This window comes from Carassius carassius, chromosome 42 (assembly GCF_963082965.1).
Source record: "Carassius carassius chromosome 42, fCarCar2.1, whole genome shotgun sequence".
Lineage (NCBI taxonomy): Eukaryota > Metazoa > Chordata > Actinopteri > Cypriniformes > Cyprinidae > Carassius > Carassius carassius.
In genome coordinates this window covers 6,258,766-6,280,716 of record NC_081796.1, presented here as the reverse complement: position 1 = coordinate 6,280,716, position 21,951 = coordinate 6,258,766, and the positions used below count along the sequence as shown (strand labels likewise).

Here is a 21,951-nt window from a genome sequence, read left to right as displayed (position 1 = left end):
CCCACTCATCAAAACCCCTTGGGATGAGTCTTGGCAATAGAAGTAAATGTTTTTGAAAATGTAAATGACCTCTCAGGACATAAAGTGATGTGAGTCATTGATGTTCCCTTTGAAGTGATCAGTGTTCTGCTGAGAGGAGGGATCAAGCAGATTGTTTTCAAAGGTTTTGTAATTGGTTGCATTAATAAATGTTTTTTTTTTCTTTTCTCTTAAATTTCAAGGTGCACATCAATGCCTCTTTCAAAATAGGGAATAGATTTTGGGATATTGTGAATAGGAGACTGTTTGTCTTTGGTCGATTAAATGGCTCTAAATAAAGGGGTATTGTTGTTGCCTTGGCAACAAGCTAGACAATTTAATTTTAAGGGGACTTGCTTTAGGAAAAAAAAAAATCTCTCTACATTACAAACAGCTGCAACCTTTGTAAACTTCCCTCTGTATATTTCAGAACTTCCATGAGGAACCTATTACTTGACCTGCTTGGTCTCTTGATGAAAGGGGGAAATAGATGTAATGTAGTGTTGAATTTGTCATGAAAAATCAGAAATGGGAGGCATTTTAAAAGCAAGTGCTCTGAAGAGTGTTTCACCTTTTAGGATTGATTGATAGATTGATCACAAAAAGGATTTATTGTTATACATAAGTTGTGCCTTTTGCTTGCATAACTGTATTTTTGTGTATGTCTGTTTTCCTTTCTCTTTCTTTTTTTGTCCCTCCCTCCTTCCCTAGAAATAGATTTGTTTGTTTATTGAAAAAATATATATATTTATTACCATATAACGGGTTGCACTCTATATGTTTGCATAAATATTTTTAAATAATGTACATATACATTTTTATTTTATTTAAAAATCGCTTTATTTTATTATTTTCCATGTGATTTGATTTTTCCATTTGATTTTATTATTATTATTTTACCAAAGACAAGTGGTATTACTATATATATATATATATATATATATATATATATATATATATATATATATATATATATATATATATATATATATAATTATTATTTTAATGAATTCATGTATTCAATTGTTTGCAGTTGTGCAATGGAGGGTCTGTCACAGATCTGGCTAAAGGTATGCTGAAAAGAGGAGACCGCGTGGAAGAACCCATCATTGCCTACATCCTACACGAAGCACTCATGGTAAAATCCCAAACCAGCCTCGATCCTCTATTTTTTAAAATGTATACACAAGTGTATAATTTCAGTGAGCTTTTGTCAGTAGCATGTGCTCTTGTCTCCAAAGGGTCTCCAGCATTTACACATCAATAAGACCATCCATCGAGACATCAAGGGCAACAACATCCTGCTCACCACAGAAGGAGGAATCAAGATGGTTGACTTTGGTGAGGAAGTTGTTCTTTTATTGGGAAGGGACTGCTGGCTGTGAAAGAGAAAGCCTGAATGATTGATTGTGTGTGCTTGTGTGTGAGTGAGAGCCCAGATAGCTTGAAAACAGTGTTTTTTTTCACGGGTCAAAGCCATTACATTACATTCTGTGTCTGTCACACGACTCTGTTCCCCTCTCGGACTCGAACTGATCATAAAACTAAGGCCATTATTAACGTCTAAGGTTACGTATGTAACCCTGGTTCCTCGAAGGAACAAGACGCTGCGTCGAGAACGAATCGGGAACGCGTGCAGCGTGACGTCTCTAAATAACGTGTATAATCAGTCCAATGGAAGGGCGAGACGTCATAGGCAGGCGACGTCAGAGACCAGGAAGCATAAAATCATGAGTGGCGAAGCCGGTAATCAGCTTCAAAGGATGAAGCAAGTGCCGGCCAGAGATGCCGGAAGTGTGGCACTGCGACGCAGCATCTCGTTCCTTCGAGGAACCGGGTTTTACATACGTAACCTTAGACGTTCCTTTTCAGGAACTCGAGCTGCGTCGAGAACGAATGGGGAACAAGAATGCCCACGCCACCAGACTTTCAAATCTCTGCCAATGTGGAAGAGCACAGCTAAAGCAAGAGAAGGAGCCTGACAGAATTCAGGGACAACCTGTCCAATGGCCAGGAGTCTTGACCCCCAGGAGAGGGGAGATAAGAGGACTCGAGGCTTAGGATAGCATCCTGATCACCGCTTAGCATAAGCTTCTTCTGGCCGGAGGCCTCAGCCTCAGCGCAACATGGAGTAAACATGTAATCAGAGGGTTTCTGCTCACTGACTGGCCACCGAGAGGGGCGCGGTAGGCCACCATGGCCGCCACGTAGACCTTCAGGGGGGAGTGGGTCAACCCTGCGTAGAGCCTGCAGGAACTCCAGCACTGTACCATCCGGGCAGTTAACTGGGTCGAGCTGGCGGTCTCTGCACCAAGAAGTGAAAAGCTTCCACTTCAAGGCATACAGTTTCCTCATTGAGGGAGAACGGATTGGAGAACGGTCTTACAACCTCGGTTGAGAGACCGGAAGCTAGGAGTTGTGCCTCCTCAGAAAGAACACCTACAGCCTCTAAGCTCCATGCGGGGGTGCACCCTCCGCCTGCGAGAGAAGATCTCTCTTGACGGGAACCTCCCATGGAGTGCCGTCAAAAAGAGAAATCAGGCAAAGGAACCATACCCGGCCCGTCCAGAACGAGCTACTAACAGCAGCCGGACTCCGTCCCGGCGCACTCTCTCCAGAACTCCCGAGAACAGAGCCCTCGGCCCCTGCCTCAACAGGATGTCTGCTCCCATATTAAGATGCCCAGGAATGTGAACTGATCTGAGCGAGAGGAATTCGTCCTGGGCCCACACAAGGATCTAGTGCAGACCTCCTTGGTGGTTGATATAAGAGACCACCGCTGTGTTGTCGGTGCGCACCAAAACATGGTGACCTCTTAGGTCTGGGAGAAAATAACGAAGTGCACGAAGCACGGCCAGCATCTCCAGGCAGTTGATGTGCCATGTCAGATGGCGACCACTCCACAGACTGAGGGCAGGTTGGCCACTCATGACCGCACCCCAGCTGGTGAGGGACACGTCCGTCGCTAGCATCACGCGGCGACAAGGAGCTCCCAGCACCGGGCCCTGAGACAAGAACCAAGGCTTCCTCCACATATCCAAGGCACGTAGGCAGCGCCGCATGACCTTTAGCATGTGAAGTGGGTTTCCCCTCAGGGAGAACCCCTTGGTCTTGAGCCACCACTGTAGGGGTCTCATGTACAGCAGGCCAATAGTATTCACGTTGGACGCAGCTGCCATCAGACCCAGCAATCTCCGTAACTACTTGACAGTGAGTGACCAGCCTTCTCTCACTCTCGCGACTGCAGTGAGGATCGACTCGATCCGAGCAGGTGACATACGTGCCTGCATCGTGGTCGAATCCCACACCATGCCCAGGTAAGTGGTTCTCTGAACTGGAGAAAGCACACTTTTCTTGGCGTTAAGTCTTAACCCCAGCTCTTTTTTATGTCCCCTGACTGAGAGGTTCAAAAAGCACAGATCTAGAAAAGGACACAACTAATCATCCTTCCTCGGAACAGTGAAGTACCGGCTGTAGGACCCGGACTCTCAAGACTTATCTCTGGTGGCATCAGAGCAATTAGCTCGGTGCCCTGAAGCGGCGCACCGGCAGGAGACGGCCGAACTAGCTGCTCTGGAAACCTCCCAGGAGGTTGCGAGCCTCTTAGCACCGCTACGTTTCGGGGCGGTAACTGAGAGAAGCGCTCGCTGGAGACCGCTGCGCCCTGGAACACCGGCAGGGTTGGCAGATCGATCTCCTGAGGGCACTGAGGAGAGACGGGCACCGTGGAATGCGGTATACACTGCTCTTCCCCAGAGGGGCCTGCCCTCCGAGGTCCTGAGCCGCAGCATCAGGACTCTCGTAGCTGAAGTCTCCTAAAAACGATGGTCCTCAGACCCACATCGTCTGCTAGGAAGACTAGACCAGAGCCTGCTCGGGGCAGGACCCCGTGAAGTACACTTGGCAGGGGCTCCCACACCGCCATGTGACCTCCTAAGGGAACCAGTCTCGCGAGACTGGCCGCTGGTGCGCCTAGAGCCACTAGCTCGGTGCCCTGAAGCGGTGGACCGGCAGGGGATGACCGCACTAGCTGCTCTAGGGACCTCCGTAGAGGTAGCGACCCTCTCAGCACCGCTAAGTTTCCGGGCGGTAACTGAGAGACGTGCTCGCCGGAGATCGCTGCGCCCTGGAACATTGGCAGGGTTGGCAGAACGATCTCCTGAGGGCACTGAGGAGAGACGGGCACCATGTAATGCGGTGTACACAACTCTTCCCCAGAGGGAGCAGGCCCTCAAAACGTCTTAGGCCTAGGCGTCAGGACGTTATGATGAAGGCTATCCAGCGAAAACAATGGTCCGTAGAACTGCTTTCCACTAGAAGCCTTCGGCCTGGGAGCACCACTTTAACTCTGGCGTCTGCGGAGTACAAAAGTGACACCCCCGGTACGAGGGGCTGGAACACGGTTGGGACTGCGCCGCCCAGCAGCCCCCTGACCGCCTCAACCTCTTCAGAGGAAGGGCATAGAGGCAAAAATTTGAACTTAAAAGTCTTAAACAAAAATGTGAAATAATTGCACACTACATGAAAATAAGCTAAAGCTGAAGTACAAAAATTACAAATAATAATAATAATAATGAAATAAAAATAAAAATAAAATATTTTTAAAAGAACTAAAAACTAAAATTTAAATATCAAGTTATACTAAAATGATACTAAAATAACACTGGTGTATATATGTTATATTTTACAGTGGCTTTCAGATTAGTCTGAAGTCATTACCCATTATATATATATATATATATATATAATTTTTTTTTTTTTTTTTTTTCAGTGAAGTGTTACATTATGGCTGCACTTGCACCAGATTCAGTCAGTCAGTCAATCAATCAATAAAATTTTCTCAATATCTCAGTGTATTTGTGTACAGTGTATGTGTAGACTTTACAAATGTACTATTCACAATATAACACTGCCTCTCATTATTTATTACTTAATAAATCTGTCCTCATCTGTGAAAAAATCTGTTAATCTGTCCTTTTTTCAAAAACTATTCAAATTAAAGCCATCTCTTGATTTCCAAGCATAAATATAACAATGAAACAGACCATTCCTGAACGCCTCTTTTCAATACTCATGAAAAAAAACAAAAAACTTTTATTGAGGCAGTAAGTGCAGCATTTTTAAGAGCCTCTTCCAGAACAACGTACGGGAGCTTATAAACCTTTAGAAAGCCAGTAAATGCTTTCCCTGGGAATAAACAGCCAATCACATGCTTCTGTGATGTGACACAGACTAATGTTTGCTATGATCCACATGTTCCCTTCATCCCCTTTATTATTAGTTTCCCAGCCTAAAATCCACTCTAAATGTAATCTCTTCTTAGGTTATTCTCTATTCTCTGATTTAGCTCCTGAGAAGCAATAGTTACACCTCAACAGTTCCGAAGACCCCCTCATAAGGGTATCAGCCCCAGAGCAGGGGCACATAAAGGACATAATTACTCAACTGCATCCAAGGGAGATAACAGGACCTCCTCCTCTTTTTAGGGAGGGGTAGGGGGATGGGCAAATATAGAGAGAGAAGAGGTGAAAGCGAGAGAAGAGAGAATAGATGAGAGTGATGAGTCATGCCAGAAACTCAAAACTGTTATAGCAAAGTTACTTTCAGCAGAAAGAGCTTGTAAAGGACATTGACTTGAGCTCCTCAGTGACATCACAGAAATGTGACCAATATATATATACATATATACACACATATATATATATATATATATATATATAATAAAAATCTCTTTATTACTCTTTCTTAACACATTTGAGTATACTTTAACATCAATCTAAAACTATATTACATTTTTTTCTGTATTTTTGATCAAATAAATGCAGGCTTGATGAGCAGAAGAAACTTCTTTCAAAAACATTAAAAATAGTAATGTTTCCAAACTTTTGGTCTGTACTGTATGTATATATATATATATATATATATATATATATATAGCTATGACTATATTCACAACACAGCAAGTCATCGATTATAATATACAACATTGCCAAGAAAATGCTAGTGAGTGATTTTTTTTTTTTAACTAAAACCACTGTTGTTTTTGTCTTGTGGCTATGCTATTGAAACAGTATATATATGTGTGTGTGTGTGTGTGTGTGTGTGTGTGTGTGTGTGTGTGTGTGTGTTTACAGATTTCCCCATTTTGTTTCCATTGTAAAGTGCCTCAGTGCAACTCAGATTTTCGATTATTTATTTATGTAAAAAAAAAAATATTCTTTGAAGTCCCAATGAAACTGAAGCAGCAACAGAACAAAGTGTGAAGTATATCTTAGTGAAATGGGAAATTATGAAAGAAAAAGATGTAGGACAGGGAGTATTTATCGATTGTTGATTGGATGGATGCAGATCTGATATGAGCTTGCAGTCAGCTATAAAAAAGGGGCGGGGTTTAAGTTGAGGATACATATAAATGAAAAAGAAAATATATTGGACATAATGGAGTATGTTTTACAAGAAAATACTATTTCAGTCGTTCTACCTCATTTTCACATTTAATTCGATGTTGATAGTCGCTGTTCCTTTGTAATTATTGGTTCAATTTACTAGCAATTTCTGAGTGAAAAATAAGTCAAAGTAAATCCTTCATGATTTATTTATTCATTTATTTATTTATTCATCTGAACTCAATTTGCCAGCTTGGAAAACAATATTGACCAATACGCATTAAGGATCACAACAATCCATTTTATAATTGACTATAATCTGTATAACCTTAAATTTAAAAATAAATAAATATTTATTTATTTAATTTGAGAAGGTATTGATTGATGCCAACAAAGCAGGGAATTAATTATTTTCTATTCTCTGTCTGCATCAAACCACACAAATCTAACTAGAACATTGCTCTTTTTTTACCGTCAACCTAATTTTTCCAAAAAGAGTGCATTTGTTGAGTGCCTGGCCGGAGACATGCTGGGGGCGATGTATGTCTCCCACTGTCAGGAATGGAGCCACTGTGGGTGGGTGGCTGTTGGACCACGGCTGTATGCAAAAGTTCCTTGTGCCCATGTCTCAGAGCACTCAGAGTCACGCTGGGCTAATGTGTTATCTGTGTGAATGGACTCACGCTATCCTGAGCAGATAAAACCCCCACACTGACTCATCTGAGGGGAAAAAAATCTCAATTATTAGACAAAAAGAGCGAGAGGAAGGGGGAAATGGAGGAGGGCACTTTAGTGGCTTTGTCATGAATATTCTAATTGGAAGTGTTATCTCTGATGATTAAAACTGGCCCCGGGGCCCTGTGCTGTGCAGATCTAATGTAGCAGAAAGGGAACAGCCACAGGAGACTGTTTAGTGCTCGCTCGCTCTCTCTCTCTCTCTCTCTCTCTCTCTCTCTCTCTTTCTCTTTCTCTTATTCTCTTTTCTGTTGTCCATTTACAGTCCATATGTGAATCCATGTTTCTTTATTTGTCTCTGGCCTAGTGGGGATTTGATGTGTTTGTGAGTCTTGGGAGTGCAACAAATCATTTTTGATACTGCCAAGAATGGGTTGTTTGCTGGTGATTCAAAATATAATCCGATCAGAAATTGAAAGAAGATTACTTTGAAAACATACCAAATATGAATCATGTGTTCACAGTTAAATTCAGCTCTAATCTAAACATTTCAGATTCTTTGTGATTTACAGGTTTTAATTAAATTTGTGTTTCTTCACAACAGAAAACCAATTTTCTAATAATCTTGTTTCCCAGGACAAATATTTACATATTGATGTATGTGCTTGGAACACGTGACACTACACTGTGAACACACACCCAGAGTAGTTGTCAGCCATTTTTGCTGCGGTGCCCAGGGAGATGGGGGTTCGGTGTCTTGCTCAAGGGTCTCACCTTAGTCTTGGGTATTGAAGGTGGAAGAGAGCGCTATACATTCACTTCCCCCATCTACAATTCCTGCTGTTACTGAAACCCGAACCATTGATTTTTGGGTTACAAGTCCTAACCATTAGGCCATGACTGCCCCTAAATACAATATGCAAACAGATATAGGAAGAGACCAATCAGATGTTGGTGAGATTTATTTTAAAGTAAGCACATAAGAGCCTTACAAAATTCAGTCTTCTTTCAAAATTCTTCCTTTACGATCCATCATGTCTTTTGAAACCCTTTTGACTTATAGCATAATGTCCGTTCTGCTCTTACAGTGATAGGGAATGGTGACCACAGCTCTTGAAAAAGATTTTGAAGTCAAGTTTTTAGGTAAATAATGACTTCAGTCTCAGAAGGCTTAAGTGTCAGTGCTGGGTTGCTATGATCACTGCATCCAAGACAACACATTATTCTTTCTTTGTGACCTTGTTTGATCTCAATTCAAATTGTGTTTACATTGCCTCTCAGCTAAACGCCAAAACAGACAAACCAAAGACATTCCTTAGTTCCATAAGTCATCCATTGAATCTGTACAGATAACTACCTTACATAAAGTAGTGTTTCTTCCTCTCATCAGGGGTATCAGCCCAGCTTACAAACACCCGGCTAAGGAGGAACACTTCAGTCGGAACACCATTCTGGATGGCACCTGAGGTAGGAATGTCGGCAAGTAGTTTGCAAAGTATCGAGGTGACTTTGTAAGTGCAAATGTTTTTCTTTACTTAGTTTTTCCATACTATTTCCATATGAGATAGGGGATGAGGACTACAGCTCTGAAGTTGTTTTGAGAGTCAACATTTTCATATGACTCAAGGGTAGAGGCTTACCTGCCTCAATTGTCCTAGGTGTCAATACAATCAAAACACAGAGATTTACTATTAGTGCACATTTAGACTTCTAAACATCTGCGGTGAACATTCTGAGTTCATTTCTGGACTAATTGGATGAAATACTAAAGACACTGGAAAGTTTATGTTTCTGAGGTAAGACCACCTGTATTCAATTTCGTGTTTTTTCTATCTGCATAAGGTTTACTGTACAATAATATAGGTTAATGTAGAGGTCTATCTTAACAGATTTTTTAAATGGAGAAATAAGTTTGTTTTGCAGCGTTTTTGCTTTAGATTTTTTATATTTCTCTCGTCCCTGATTAGTCTCTCTCTCTAAAAATATAATATCAACATCGTTTTAGTGTGTGCAGTATTCTTATGTATTTTCTGTATTATTAAACTATTACTAATCTGCACTATAAGGTCCTAGTTTCAGTTGCTTCTGTAGTACAACATACTGAATGTGCAAAACATAATATAAAATATATGGTGGAAGAACAATTTATTTCATAGAATTACTTTACTAGTGTAGAATCATTTAATTTAATAAAATCCTTTTTCTATCATTCTAATTCTAATTCATTATTCCAACTGGTGCCACCTCTTAAATTCTGAATTTTATCCAGGACTGCACATTTGAAAACTGGCTTTTATTGACGTTTTCTATCCCCAGTTTTAAATATAAAAATATGAACATTTAATTTTATGTGACTTCTGTGGTAGCTAGTTAGATTTAAGATGGAAATGTATTTTAATATACATATTACAAAAAAAAAATGAATTCACTGTGCTCAACCAATGCTTAGGGTCAATAGATCCTTGTAATAACACCAAATGGAAAAAAAAGGATCAACACTCACTTGAAAAAATATTTTATTGTATTTTTTATTACACATGAAGCACAAATGGATCATCAGGATCATAAATATACATATTACATAATAATAATAATAAAAATAATAATCATAGAAATATGCTCTTCACCTTTTGGTGGAAGTCATTTTTTTTAAAAAGTGTATTTATTGTCAGATTATGACCAATACATAAGACAATAAAATATGTGTTATTTCTGTGCTCTGGTGACAGTGTTCAGCAGTCAGTGTCCGTTATAAACATTTGCAGTTCAGTAATGACTGTGTTTGTGTCTTTGACCAGGTCATAGCCTGTGAGCAGCAGCTCGACTCCACGTATGACGAGCGCTGTGACGTGTGGTCTCTTGGTATCACAGCCATAGAGCTGGGTGATGGAGACCCGCCCCTGGCTGATCTTCATCCAATGAGAGCTCTCTTCAAAATTCCAAGGTGACCCGCCTTCATGTTTGCATGTTTGACTCTTGTTGTACACAAACGCTGATTTGCGTGTCTACTGTACACGATATTCAAATGATATTCAAAAAGGGACAGGTTTTTTCCAGTATATGGAATAATTTGTGATTTTAGCATGCTGATGGATGGTACTGTTGCTTATTTGGGCCTTGGAGCTCAGAATCCAGGCTGATTTCAGTCAGATCTTTTTTGGAGGGTTAAAGCAGCTTGAAAGTATGTCAGGTTTTTTTTTTTTTTTATTATTATTTTTTTTAGACGCTTTATCTGTCAGGTTTGTTTCGGTATATGGAATCATTTGTGATTTTAGCATGCAGATGGATGGTACTGTTGCTTATTTGGGCCTTGGAGCTCAGAATCCAGGCTGATTTCAGTCAGATCTTTTTTGGAGGGTTAAAGCAGCTTGAAAGTATGTCAGGTTTTTTTTTTTTTTTTTTTAAGACGCTTTATCTGTTTAAGTTTTACTAGTATCTGATTTTACAGATAAAAAAGTTTACACAATATAAAGTACTTGCTCTGGCTCTTGTTTTAAAAGATTTTTGTTCCGTTGTTGTCCTTCTTGTTGTCTGTAGCTGTAAAAGCAGGATGTGGAGGTTGGTAGCTGTGGAATTTGTCCCGCCCCTCCTCTACTGTGATTGGATGCAGAAGCGTCAAATGTGTGGCTACTGTAGATCATATGATACACTGGTACCCACCCACCCCCAATACTAAGTGCCTGATGCCCCTGATTGGATGGCTGACTAAAAAGTGATAGTGATGAGTGCTGTGTTTAACCAAAGTTGGACATTCTTCAGCGCCTCATCACACTTCTGCCATTTTAAAAACATGGCGCTCCCACTGAAAACAACTGAAAAAAAATATATATATTTATATAAATAAATAATAATACACTAACATCTCTGAAACTATTGGCAGATGTTATGATAGACAACATTTTAGTGATTGGCTTTTCATTCAGAAGGCGGGGCTTCCTGTGATTTAGTTGGCATTTTGAGCGTTTCATTTTTCCCCATTCAAAACTTTATGAGTGACACGTCTTGGGTATTCTATAGTCTTTGATTTAGGTCTGTGCCGGCAGAATGCATGTAGTGGCATCGCCACTCAGGATTGGTCACTTGTTTGTTGTATGGCTAGTTATTATTATTATTATTATTATTATTTTATTGCAAAATCTGGCAGAATTTTGTCTTTTTATTACTAAATCTAGAATTTTTATTAATTTATTTTTTATTTTTTTGCTAAATCACTCTCATGTTTCAGGATGACATAAGCCAGGTTTGAACTTGCAGCACTTATGTTGAATGATTCTGTCTTGGGTAGAATCAGAGGAGATCTGGTAGGACTTTGGTGTTGTAGGTTTTGAGAGCTGGTACATGCCCAGTGAACGGCAGTAGGCCAGTGGCACATGCTGATGGCATATTAAGTGTTACATTTGTGTGACCTAGATTAAGCCAGACAAAGCCTCGAGCCCTGGGCCCAAAATATCTGTTTTCAATCCCCCTCCCACCAACAGACAGGAATACACACATTTAGCCTACGGACAGGAGAAACATTAACCAGAAATAAACACATCCCATGATAGAGCTGATACACAACCTGAATATGCCTGTTGTTGTTGTCTCGTGGGTTTTGAATGCTGTGCTTTTAACATTGTGCTTTAAATTGCAGAAGGCTTGTTGTTTTCATCTGTAATGTTCTATTTTTGCTGCTGCATTTCAGATAAGGATCCAATTTAATAGTGTTTCTCCAGCCTCTTCCATCTAAGCGTCTAACATCCGCTGTTTGTGTGGGGTGCGGCGCCTGATAAGTAGAGATGTATGCCCCCCATTAGGGTAATTAATCACCGTCAGAGGCACAGAGTGCTCATGACGTGCTAGCCGTTGGGCTGGAGTACACCTCCTCAACCCTGCTCTCCCTCTCCTAAAAGCCCCCTTCACCAGGACACCAAATGATGGCTAATTAGCTCTATTGTTCCAGAGCAGGGAACGCTTGTCAGGTCCTCTGTGACAACATTAAGTGTCTATCTACTTACTTATCTACATGTACAGGGAAAAGCTTTCTGGCAGCCTTCATAGACAAAGCTTTTTCACATCAGCACACACTTACTTAAAAAAAATAATAATAATCATTTTCATTCGTGCAACATCAAATAAAAATAAAAAAACGACAAATAAAAACACACAGAGACCACAGAAAAATGTCTGTATTTTTACCTCACTGAATAATATATATATATATATATAATTTTTTTATTTTTTTTTTAAAGGAGACAAACCATTAAATAGTAGTATTAGCAGTAGTAGTAGTCTGCAGTTTTTATTACAATATAAACATTAAACAAATCAACAAAGAAATATTGTAAAAAAAGAAAATACTACTACTTTTAATAATATATTATTTTATTCTTATTTTAATAAATTAATAATAAATTAATCTTGTCAAGTGAGAAGTGTCTTTTCCCTTTAAAGTTAATGGGATCAATTTGATGTGAACTGTTGTCTCCTCATTTCTTTCACACACTTATCTTTGTCTATCTATTTGTTGTTCTCTGAACAGAAATCCTCCACCTACCCTACACCAACCAGAGCTCTGGTCAACCGATTTTAACGATTTTATATGCAAGTAAGTAACATAGGTTAAATGTATTTGTATTTATATGTACAGCAGTGGCAAATCCAAAGTTTCTCTTTTCAACGCTGATTTTGTGAGATAACTACTCTCATAAAGAGCCATGTCTGAGTTTCTCATAATGCCTCTTCATACTCCTCCTGCTGTTTGACCAGTACACTGTTTGTAACTGAAATCTCCCATTTTTTGACTGTGTCCTCTTCAGGTGTCTGATAAAGGATTTTGAGCTCAGGCCCAATGTGTTTGACCTTCTTCAGCATGTCTTCATCAAACAGATTGTGGGCCGAGAGAAGACGCTGCAGAAGCAGCTGATGGAGCTAATCGACCTCAACCAACAAATGGGCATTATCGAGAAAACCAGGTACAATAGTTAGACACGAAAATCAGCTCTAGTGCTTTTTCAGAGTCATACAATGTGTTTAATATGACAAAAAACAAAGTGTTTAAAATGCCACAAGTTTTAGTAAATTTAAAAAAAAAGGAGAATAAGATGAAGCCTCCAGCCATGTGACCTAGAACAAGTATCATTCTACATTTTCTTTTGAAAAAGAAGTGCACTTCATTGTATTAAAGTGTTGTAAAAGTATACTACTCAAAACGTGAGGTATATTAATGAAATTACTAGTTTAGTGTTTCTAATGGGAGTACACTTTCTTAACACACTTTAAGGTGCACTTAGCATTTTTTGCCAATCAAAAACAAACAAACACGCCCATACTGTACCTTAAAAGTACCTCGTCCCTATTTCAATAACTCCGCCCCACGACGATGGTGCTGCTGTGCTATGCCTGCCAGTTGCAGGATATTCAAGCAAAAGCCAAAAAAGTATAGTTGCGTGAAAAGGCAAAATCATCTCCCCTATCAAGAAGACACCTTGCAACCTCTGACCCCACGCCTTTCTGCTCCTTGAGTTTCTCCACCACTGGATGTTGCTCCAATATTTACACGGGTCCTACCTCTTGCCTGATCGTGATCCTTCTTTTTAATGTTTCGTTCCTCCAAAATTTTGTTGTTTATTTTTTTATCTGACTGTCTATAGTCGATCTGCTAATATCCATCCTGTGTACTCAATGAGCGCTCTCTTCGACCTATGATTACTAGAAACGTATGGAAGTAAAATAATGACTTATGTCTTTGAAACAAAAAAGCAAAAAATGAAAAAATAATGCATTGAATTAACAGTACTTGCATTTTAATGCCTTGTATTTCCAAGGCTTGCATCTTTAGGTCCTGAAATTTAATATAGTTGTTCGTTTAAGCTGTGAATAATTCAATTAAAAATATTTCACCTATTTTTTCATAATTAAAAAGTCAATAATTCATATTCACGTTCCAGAATTCACTTCCAAAATATGAAATCGGTAAAAAAATACGATGTATAATATTCGACAGGCAAATTTCGGTCCATTTTATTTCACTTTCCAAATTCGCTTCCACAAATTCAGTGGTTAAAATTCATTATTTTACTTCCATAGACACGCCCCTTACTGCTGACTGGCAGCAAGTGTGTTTTGGGACTCAAATGTCAAATGAAAAGTTATACTTTAAAATTCATTTGAACTTTCATTTGAAATAAGTACACTTGTCTGACATTCTATTGCACATGTGATGTGCTTGATTATCATTTTAACTGTAGTGCATTCAACATTTAAAGATAATGTATTTTAATTGTAATAAATCACAACTTCATAATAATGTGTAATTAAATATTTTTTAATACCTGACATACAAGTTTTATTAGAAATTAATTTACAGTGTTTTATGTTTGTCAGGGCATTCAGCAGTATATTTTATCTACAATAGAAGTAATTATGAAATCACATGTAACGATTGAATTACTTATGGTATGTCCTACTTAAAGGGATAGTTCACCCAAAAATGAAATTTTGATGTTTATCTGCTTACCCCCAGGGCATCCAAGGTGACTTTGTTTCTTCAGTAGAACACAAAAAAACAATGATGTTTAACTCAAACGCTTGCAGTCTGTCAGTCATATAATGAAAGTGAATGGGAATCACGGCTTTGAGTGTCAACAAAACATACACAAATAAAACCGAATTAGACCCTCCCGCTCGTGATGATACATTGATGTGTAAAGACATGAAACGATCGGTCTGTGCAAGAAACGAAATAGTATTTATATAGTTTGTTTACCTCTGATTTCCCGCAATGTCCGAACTGTCCTGAGCATGTTCGCGTCTCCTTCTTCAGTCGGCATGTGAAGCGTCTTCTTCTTCTTCTTCTTGCTTTACGGCAGATCACAGACTTATAAGTGCATTATCATCACCTATCTCTCAGATGGACCATTGACACTATCTACAATCTCAATTAGAAGTGTCAATGGTCCATTTGAGAAATAAAGGATCTCTGCTGACTGCAGTACTAGCCATTATGGCTGTACCAGAGACACCTCACAACAACCACTGCTATGCCTCTAAGATATTAACATCATTTTTATTATTTAAGCCGTCTTGGAATAACTCAAAGGAGAGACAGTGATTCCAGGTATGATATATTTATGGTCAGTCACATGGGTTAGATCGAGTGGATGTACTTCCTGTGGATGTAGCAGTAGCAGCTTCCTGTCTCTGAACATTATGTTGTGGCAACTTCCCTTGAAACTTTCCCAAAAGCTTTTATTGTGTACCCAGTGGTGTGTTCTTGTGTTTCGCAAAATGTCTTGTGAGGCAGCTAGTTAATGTACAATAACAGTATCACTGAGAATATTTGCTTGTATCTTGTGCTTTTCTTGGCTCTGTAATTTCTGATCTTAAGAGTGCTTAGGATGTAGGGGTTATTCAGGAGTTGCTCTTTCAAATGTGTAATTACATGGTTTGGACCAATGTGCTGGGCTTTCTTACTTTACCTAACATTTGTTCAATAACATCACAACCATAAGCTCTGTTCATGTTTGCAGTCAACTGTCTACATACATTGGTAGCTTCCTTTTAAGACAACATGTGTTAATCACAAGAGGCATGTGAGGGCTTTCCATTAGCATGTTGCTAAGCTAACAACATTCATATTTAGTGTGAAAGGTCTTAGCAAGCATAAAAATACATAACACAGATACTGAGTAAATAAGTTCATCTAGGTTATTCATGGGTAAATCTAGTTTGAACTATTTTTAATAATACTTTTTATTATTTAAAAATGTTGGTTAGTCTGCATTTCTTTGTCAGTCATTTGAGAAGTCTCTTACGGTAAAAATATGGTAAAAAACTAAATATTATTATGAAGTAAAATAAAATGTTTCTATTTGAATGTATTTTAAAATTTTATTTATTCCTCAGATGGTAATTGTGAATTTTCAGCGACCATAACTCTGGTCATCATTAAAACAGTTGTGTTACTTAATATTTTAATGTAAACTGTGATAGAAACATTTATTAATTAATTAATTAATTATTTTTTTATTATTATTATTTTTTTGAACAACATAAAAGTCTTTGCTGTCATTTTTATTTTTTATAACATTTTGTATTTTAATTCAAAAGTATTTATTTATTTTGGGGAATTAAAAAGGGCTTTTTGAATTGTGCAATAACTACCTATTGATTTTTATTTCATCATTCCCTTTAATGTCTTTATCAAAAGATTCAACAAGGTAATTTGTGAGTAATTTCTGTAATTTTAACTTTCATGGTTGCTTTTCAAAAGACTATAATCTTGTGTTGCAGGCATGAGCGTATCCATACCAAAAAAGGCAGCTACATGAAGTCTCAAAGTCAAACTTGTGATGACGTGGAGGATCTGGCAACCCTAGAGGTTCTAGATGAAGTAAGAATGTATAGAGGCCCCACAAGAGAAAGGCCACAGTGAACACACACACACACACAATGGTTTTAAACATCACAGACTCAGGAAAGTCTTCAGGAAATTGTCCATCCTTTTGCCAGACTTTTGTTCATTCCAGCTGGATTTGTTATTATTATTATTATTATTATTATTATTATTATTATTATTATTATTATTATTATTATTATTTGTACTAACATTTTCCAGTAACATTTTCAAAGAGACTGTCAAATGACCATAACTCATCCAACCAGTCTCATATTTTAACTGTCAACTGATTAAATAACAAGATTAGAGAAAAATAACAGAGTTTGTATAGAAACACATTAAAGGTGATTTATCAGTGAGGAGGGCTCTCATTGACACTAGATATATTTTTTCATCAATTATGGTAGCAGTGCTGACAGAAAGGACTTGTATTATGCCTGTGTCCTTGGACTGATATCACCAGATGGAGACCTGTGATGTGTGTAACTGTCTTGTATAGCCATATTAGCAACATATGGCAGCAAAATGTACATAGTGTGCAATAAAAACAATGTAAATCCATGAATGCATTAGTCTAGATAATGAATCATCTCACCGTGTCTAGGTTTGGTCATGCATGAAATCTGAGACATTTGCATGGTATTAGATGGTTATGTTGTTGTGTATCGGTGTGCAGTGGTTTGATGAGATGGCCACCTGTGATGTTTAATTGTCTCTCTGTTAGAACACAATCACCGAACAGCTACAGAAACGTTATGCAAAGGAGCAGATCTACACCTACGTTGGAGACATCCTCATAGCGGTTAATCCATTCCAGAAAACGGAACTGTACACGCCGGAGGTGTGTGTGTGTGGGGGGGGGGGTGTATTTCATTATGGATGCCATCAACCTTTCATAGTCTCCTATATTCCATTTACTACCACTCGCATTTGCTTTCTTCCTCACCTGTCAATTTATTGTCTGTTTACTTTAAAACATGGTTAAAAATGCTGACAAATTTACTTACAACCATTTCTGATAGCCTAATTTACACTTTCATGTAATTTCTATTGAAACGTGAATGTTTTGTATTTAAATATATTTGTAATTAAACAATTGCAATGATGAAATTTCAATTTTGTACATTTAAAATATATCAACTTTAAATGTAATATCCAAATAACACATTACAGTTAAAATTATAATCACGTACTTAACACGTGCTTTAGTACGTTTGTCAGCAAATCAAAACAAGAGTACTTATTTAAAGCACAACAAAAGATTTTTATAACGTGATTTAAAAAGTACATTAAAGAAAAAAGAAAAATTACAAAGTCCACTTTTAAAAGTGTACTTAAATGTGTTAAGAAACATTTACTTAAGTGACCTTTTATTTAATTAATTTCATATTATTTGAAAGTACTGTTTTTCTAATATTCTTTAAAAAATGTAAGTGCATTACAAGCGTGTGTTCAATACAATTAAGCACACTTCTTTTTCACAAGAGTTTCCCAGCTTATTTTATTAATTAGTGGTGTTTGCTTTTTGATTTCAAAGCAGTCAGGCTTATGATTGTAACCTTGCAGAAGAGCAAAAATAAACTTGCATTAATGGCGAGCCCATTACAAACACAATGACAAACACTCAGAACACTCAGAACACTTGTCCAAAAATATAGACTTAACCCAATCCCTACCCCTAAATCTAACCATACCCATAATTTCTCCTAAAATCAGTGCAAAATGAAAGATGATTAACAAGGGCGTAGAAGCACCTAACCCTGATTGTAAGCCTAAAACAAATATTTCCTGAAAACTTATATCTCAATTCTGATTGGTTGATTGAATTGTTGTTCCAGGATCAATAAGGATGTTGATCCAAGAACATGTTGTGCTTAGTGAAATCACGCTCACAATGCCCTGGCAACCTCCTTGAACACCCTAGCTACTGCTTAGCATAACCCCAGCAACCATTCAGAACATCTTCGCAACATCAATATTAAGGAGCTAACAACTACTTCAAACATCTAAGCAGCCATATAGCAATGCTAGATGCACCCAGAATACCTGAGCAACCACATGGGAACATGCTAAAACACCTTAGAAACTGCTTAGCAAAGTGCCAAAAACCACTCAGATCACCCCAGCAACCGCACTGTAATACACTGACGTCATACATTTCTGTCATCATTCATTCACCCTCAAGTTGTTTCAAACTTGAGTTTCTTTCTTCTGATGAATAAAATAAAAAAAATTGACTTCCATACAATTTGTCCTCCATGCTATGGGAGTCAATGGGGACCAGCAACTGTTTGGTTACCTTCAGTAAGTTCTTCAAAATATCTTCTTTTCTGTTCATCAGAAGAAACCAAGTCATACAGGTTTGGAACAACTCGAGGGTGATTAAATGATGACAGAATTGTAATTTTTGGGAGAACTATCGCTTTAAGAAACTGCATACAAATGCAATTTATGACATCCTAGAAACCACATAGCAATTCCCTGTCAACAACCTATTCAAGGATCATAGGGATTGCGTGTTTTGTATGGACAAGCACCACTTTTGTTTCATAAAATGGAAATGATGAATGATGAATTAGTCAAACACGGTACTCTTTTGTCTCTCTGACAGCATTCTAAGATTTACGTTGAAGCCAAAAGAACATCCAACCCTCCTCATATATATGCAGTTGCAGACATTTCATATCAGTCCATGGTCTCCTATAATACTGATCAGGTAGAGTATGTTCCTCAATGAACTTCTGAACTGTATACTGGAAAAGTGCTAAACTGCAACTGTTCCTTTAAAGAGATATTTCTACCTGATTTAACCCATAAAAGAGTAATGCATTTAGGTTGATTCAGTGATATTAAATAATATTTTAATATTTAGATGTTACCATTTTTTTTTTTTTTTGGTAACACTTTATTCTTAATAGTCCAATTCTAACTATTAAATACAACTTCTGTCTCAAAAAACTCCTAATTTGCTGCTTATTAATAGTTAGTATGGTAGTTGTTAAGTTGGGTAGGATTAGGGATGCTGAATATTATGTTCATGCAGAATATGTGCTTTATAAGTACTAATAAACAGTCATTATGCTAGTAATATGCATGTTAATAAGCAACAAGTTAATAGTCAAAGTGTTCCGTATACTAAAGTGTTACTTTTTTTTTTTAATGTCTGAGTATATCAATCATGTTCTGAACTGCGTTTGTTTCTGTGAGCAGTGTATTGTCATCAGTGGAGAGAGTGGTGCTGGGAAAACAGAAAGCGCCCACCTATTAGTCCAACAGCTGACCGTCCTCGGAAAGGTTCGGAGGCAGCTTTATGTTCTCAGTCTTATGTTATGATATGTTTTTGTCATATCACTTAATGCTTTATTCTTCTCACATAATAAAATAATTTCTACTGAATTCAGTTTTTGCGATGTCTGCTGTTGATTTTTTTTTTGGGGGGGGGAGTATCTGTGGAATAAGAGTGTGTTCGATCTTGATCACTTTTGTTTAGCAATAATGGCTAAATGACCAGTTCTCTCTCTCTCTCTTCAGGCAAACAATCAGACCCTCCAAGAGAAGATTTTGCTGGTCAATAGTCTGGTGGAGGCCTTTGGAAATGCCTGTACTGTGATCAATGATAACTCCAGTCGCTTTGGGAAGTATCTGGAGATGAAGTTCACATGTGGAGGCACAGTTGTGGGAGCTCAGATCTCAGAATACCTCCTGGAGAAATCCCGGGTCATACACCGGGCCGTGTAAGAGACCATCTCTCTGCATATGACATATTAGCTGCAGCAAAACCCAGCATGAATACTGAATTAAATATCAAATGATTAGGAGTGACTGAAATGACCAAACACATTTTTATGTTTAATAGTTATCCTGTTTTATCAATTAGCCCAGTAGGGTACAAATCATTTGCTGAAAAAAAAAAAAGATAATTTTGAGCAACAACAAATCAAGCATAATGGAAAAAAAAAAAAAAAAAAAAATTTACAATTGTTTACAGAAATTGCAAATTAATTTCAAAATGATCTATAAATAAATGGAAGATTACGCATTGTAGTAAAAATTAGATGTTGTAGAAAGATTGAAGTAGTATTTTTTTTTTGCAAATCATACTGAAATAATGTGTTTTACTTATAACTTAAATATATATATATAAATATATAAATATATATATATATATATATATATATATATATATATATATATATATATATATATATATATATACATATATATTTTTTTTTTTCCAGTGCTAGTTTGATGGCAAATGCTTGTTTGTATTGTTGTATAGAAGTATATGCTTTTCTTTTCATTGCGTTTACTTGCCATTATTTTTCACCAGCACTTTTTCTCAATTGCTTGGATACCAAAATCCCTTTTATAACCAAACATCTTTCTTTTTTTCAGAGGGGAACGTAATTTCCACATCTTCTATTACATCTATGCCGGTCTGGCAGAAAGGAAGAAACTTGGCCACTATAAGCTGTCAGACAGCAAAACACCAAAGTAAGTTCTTGAGCTCCTGATAACAGCCTGCTGTTTTTATCTGGATCCACATCTGACGTGCTTATTTCTATTTTGTACTCTTTGTTTTTCTCACTTCCAGGTATCTCCACAATGAGAATGTTAAATTAGTGCCTGACATTGTGGGCAATGCCTTCTATAAGGAGCAGTTTGAGACAGTGGAGCAGTGCTTCAAAGTCATTGGCTTCACACTAGAGGTACACAAAACTATCACAATAGTGCTTACAGTCTTTAAAATAGTGGTTCAAGAATACCATATTGACTTTTTTATCTCCAAATAACTTTTACTTTGTACTCACTTCAAAGTAGAATTACCTTTTTAATAATTAGTGACATTTAGCATGTTACTTTAAATTTGACATAATTAGAGTTTTTAAATTGGAGATTGGTGATAGACTGTCATTATACTAAAATGCAAATGTAGTTTCTTTTGGATAAGGGGCTAAAATGCCTTTTGATTTCTATATAATTAAGTGCACTAAACAAGAAGCATGCTGTGGTGCAGGGACCGTGAGAATAGCCTGCCTGTGCATTCAGGTCCAGTGCTCTGAATGCTGCTGATGGCCTGTGTGAAGGGTGGTGTAGAAGCTGTGACCCAGTGCTCTAATGCCATCAGTCTTCACAATTAGCATCAGGCGAATCAATAATGCATGTCAGAATACATTACAGGGGCCCATTTTTTCTGGATGGCCGCATCAAAGCTTATAAGTAAAATAATATATTAGATATACCTAGATTGTGAGCGCAACGTCTGGTTCTGGAAGTAACTTAATTAATTGTCTTTATAGAGAAAGTGATGTTTAACCCTTTACTGTAGATGCACCATGAATAATGTGTTTAAGTTAAAAACATAATCTGTAGAAGCTACAAATAAGAAATTAAGTTTAACAGTCAATTTTTTGTGAAGAACAGCACAGTCCATAATTTTGGCGAGAGATCAACCAATCTGAGAAGTTGCTGTTGCCATGAAAACAGAATTCA

At 37.6% G+C, this 21,951-nt stretch overlaps 1 protein-coding gene across 4 annotated transcripts in view; it reads left to right on the top strand.

The window, feature by feature from the left end:
* The window catches only part of LOC132124167 (myosin-IIIa-like), a 74,095-nt gene that overhangs the window by 17,389 nt on the left and 34,755 nt on the right, over nt 1-21,951 (top strand). For 2 of the 4 annotated variants that reach the window (XM_059535050.1, XM_059535048.1), the window contains exons 4-17: nt 1,052-1,156; nt 1,260-1,359; nt 8,470-8,546; nt 9,878-10,023; nt 12,601-12,666; nt 12,878-13,033; nt 15,139-15,177; nt 16,353-16,452; nt 17,183-17,299; nt 19,070-19,174; nt 19,669-19,752; nt 19,990-20,192; nt 20,854-20,952; nt 21,053-21,167. In XM_059535050.1, coding sequence (XP_059391033.1) covers nt 1,052-1,156; nt 1,260-1,359; nt 8,470-8,546; nt 9,878-10,023; nt 12,601-12,666; nt 12,878-13,033; nt 15,139-15,177; nt 16,353-16,452; nt 17,183-17,299; nt 19,070-19,174; nt 19,669-19,752; nt 19,990-20,192; nt 20,854-20,952; nt 21,053-21,167 — 1,512 coding nt within the window. The remainder of the gene's footprint in view (nt 1-1,051; nt 1,157-1,259; nt 1,360-8,469; nt 8,547-9,877; nt 10,024-12,600; nt 12,667-12,877; nt 13,034-15,138; nt 15,178-16,352; nt 16,453-17,182; nt 17,300-19,069; nt 19,175-19,668; nt 19,753-19,989; nt 20,193-20,853; nt 20,953-21,052; nt 21,168-21,951) is intronic. The other 2 variants (XM_059535051.1, XM_059535049.1) reach the window with 1 other exon arrangement.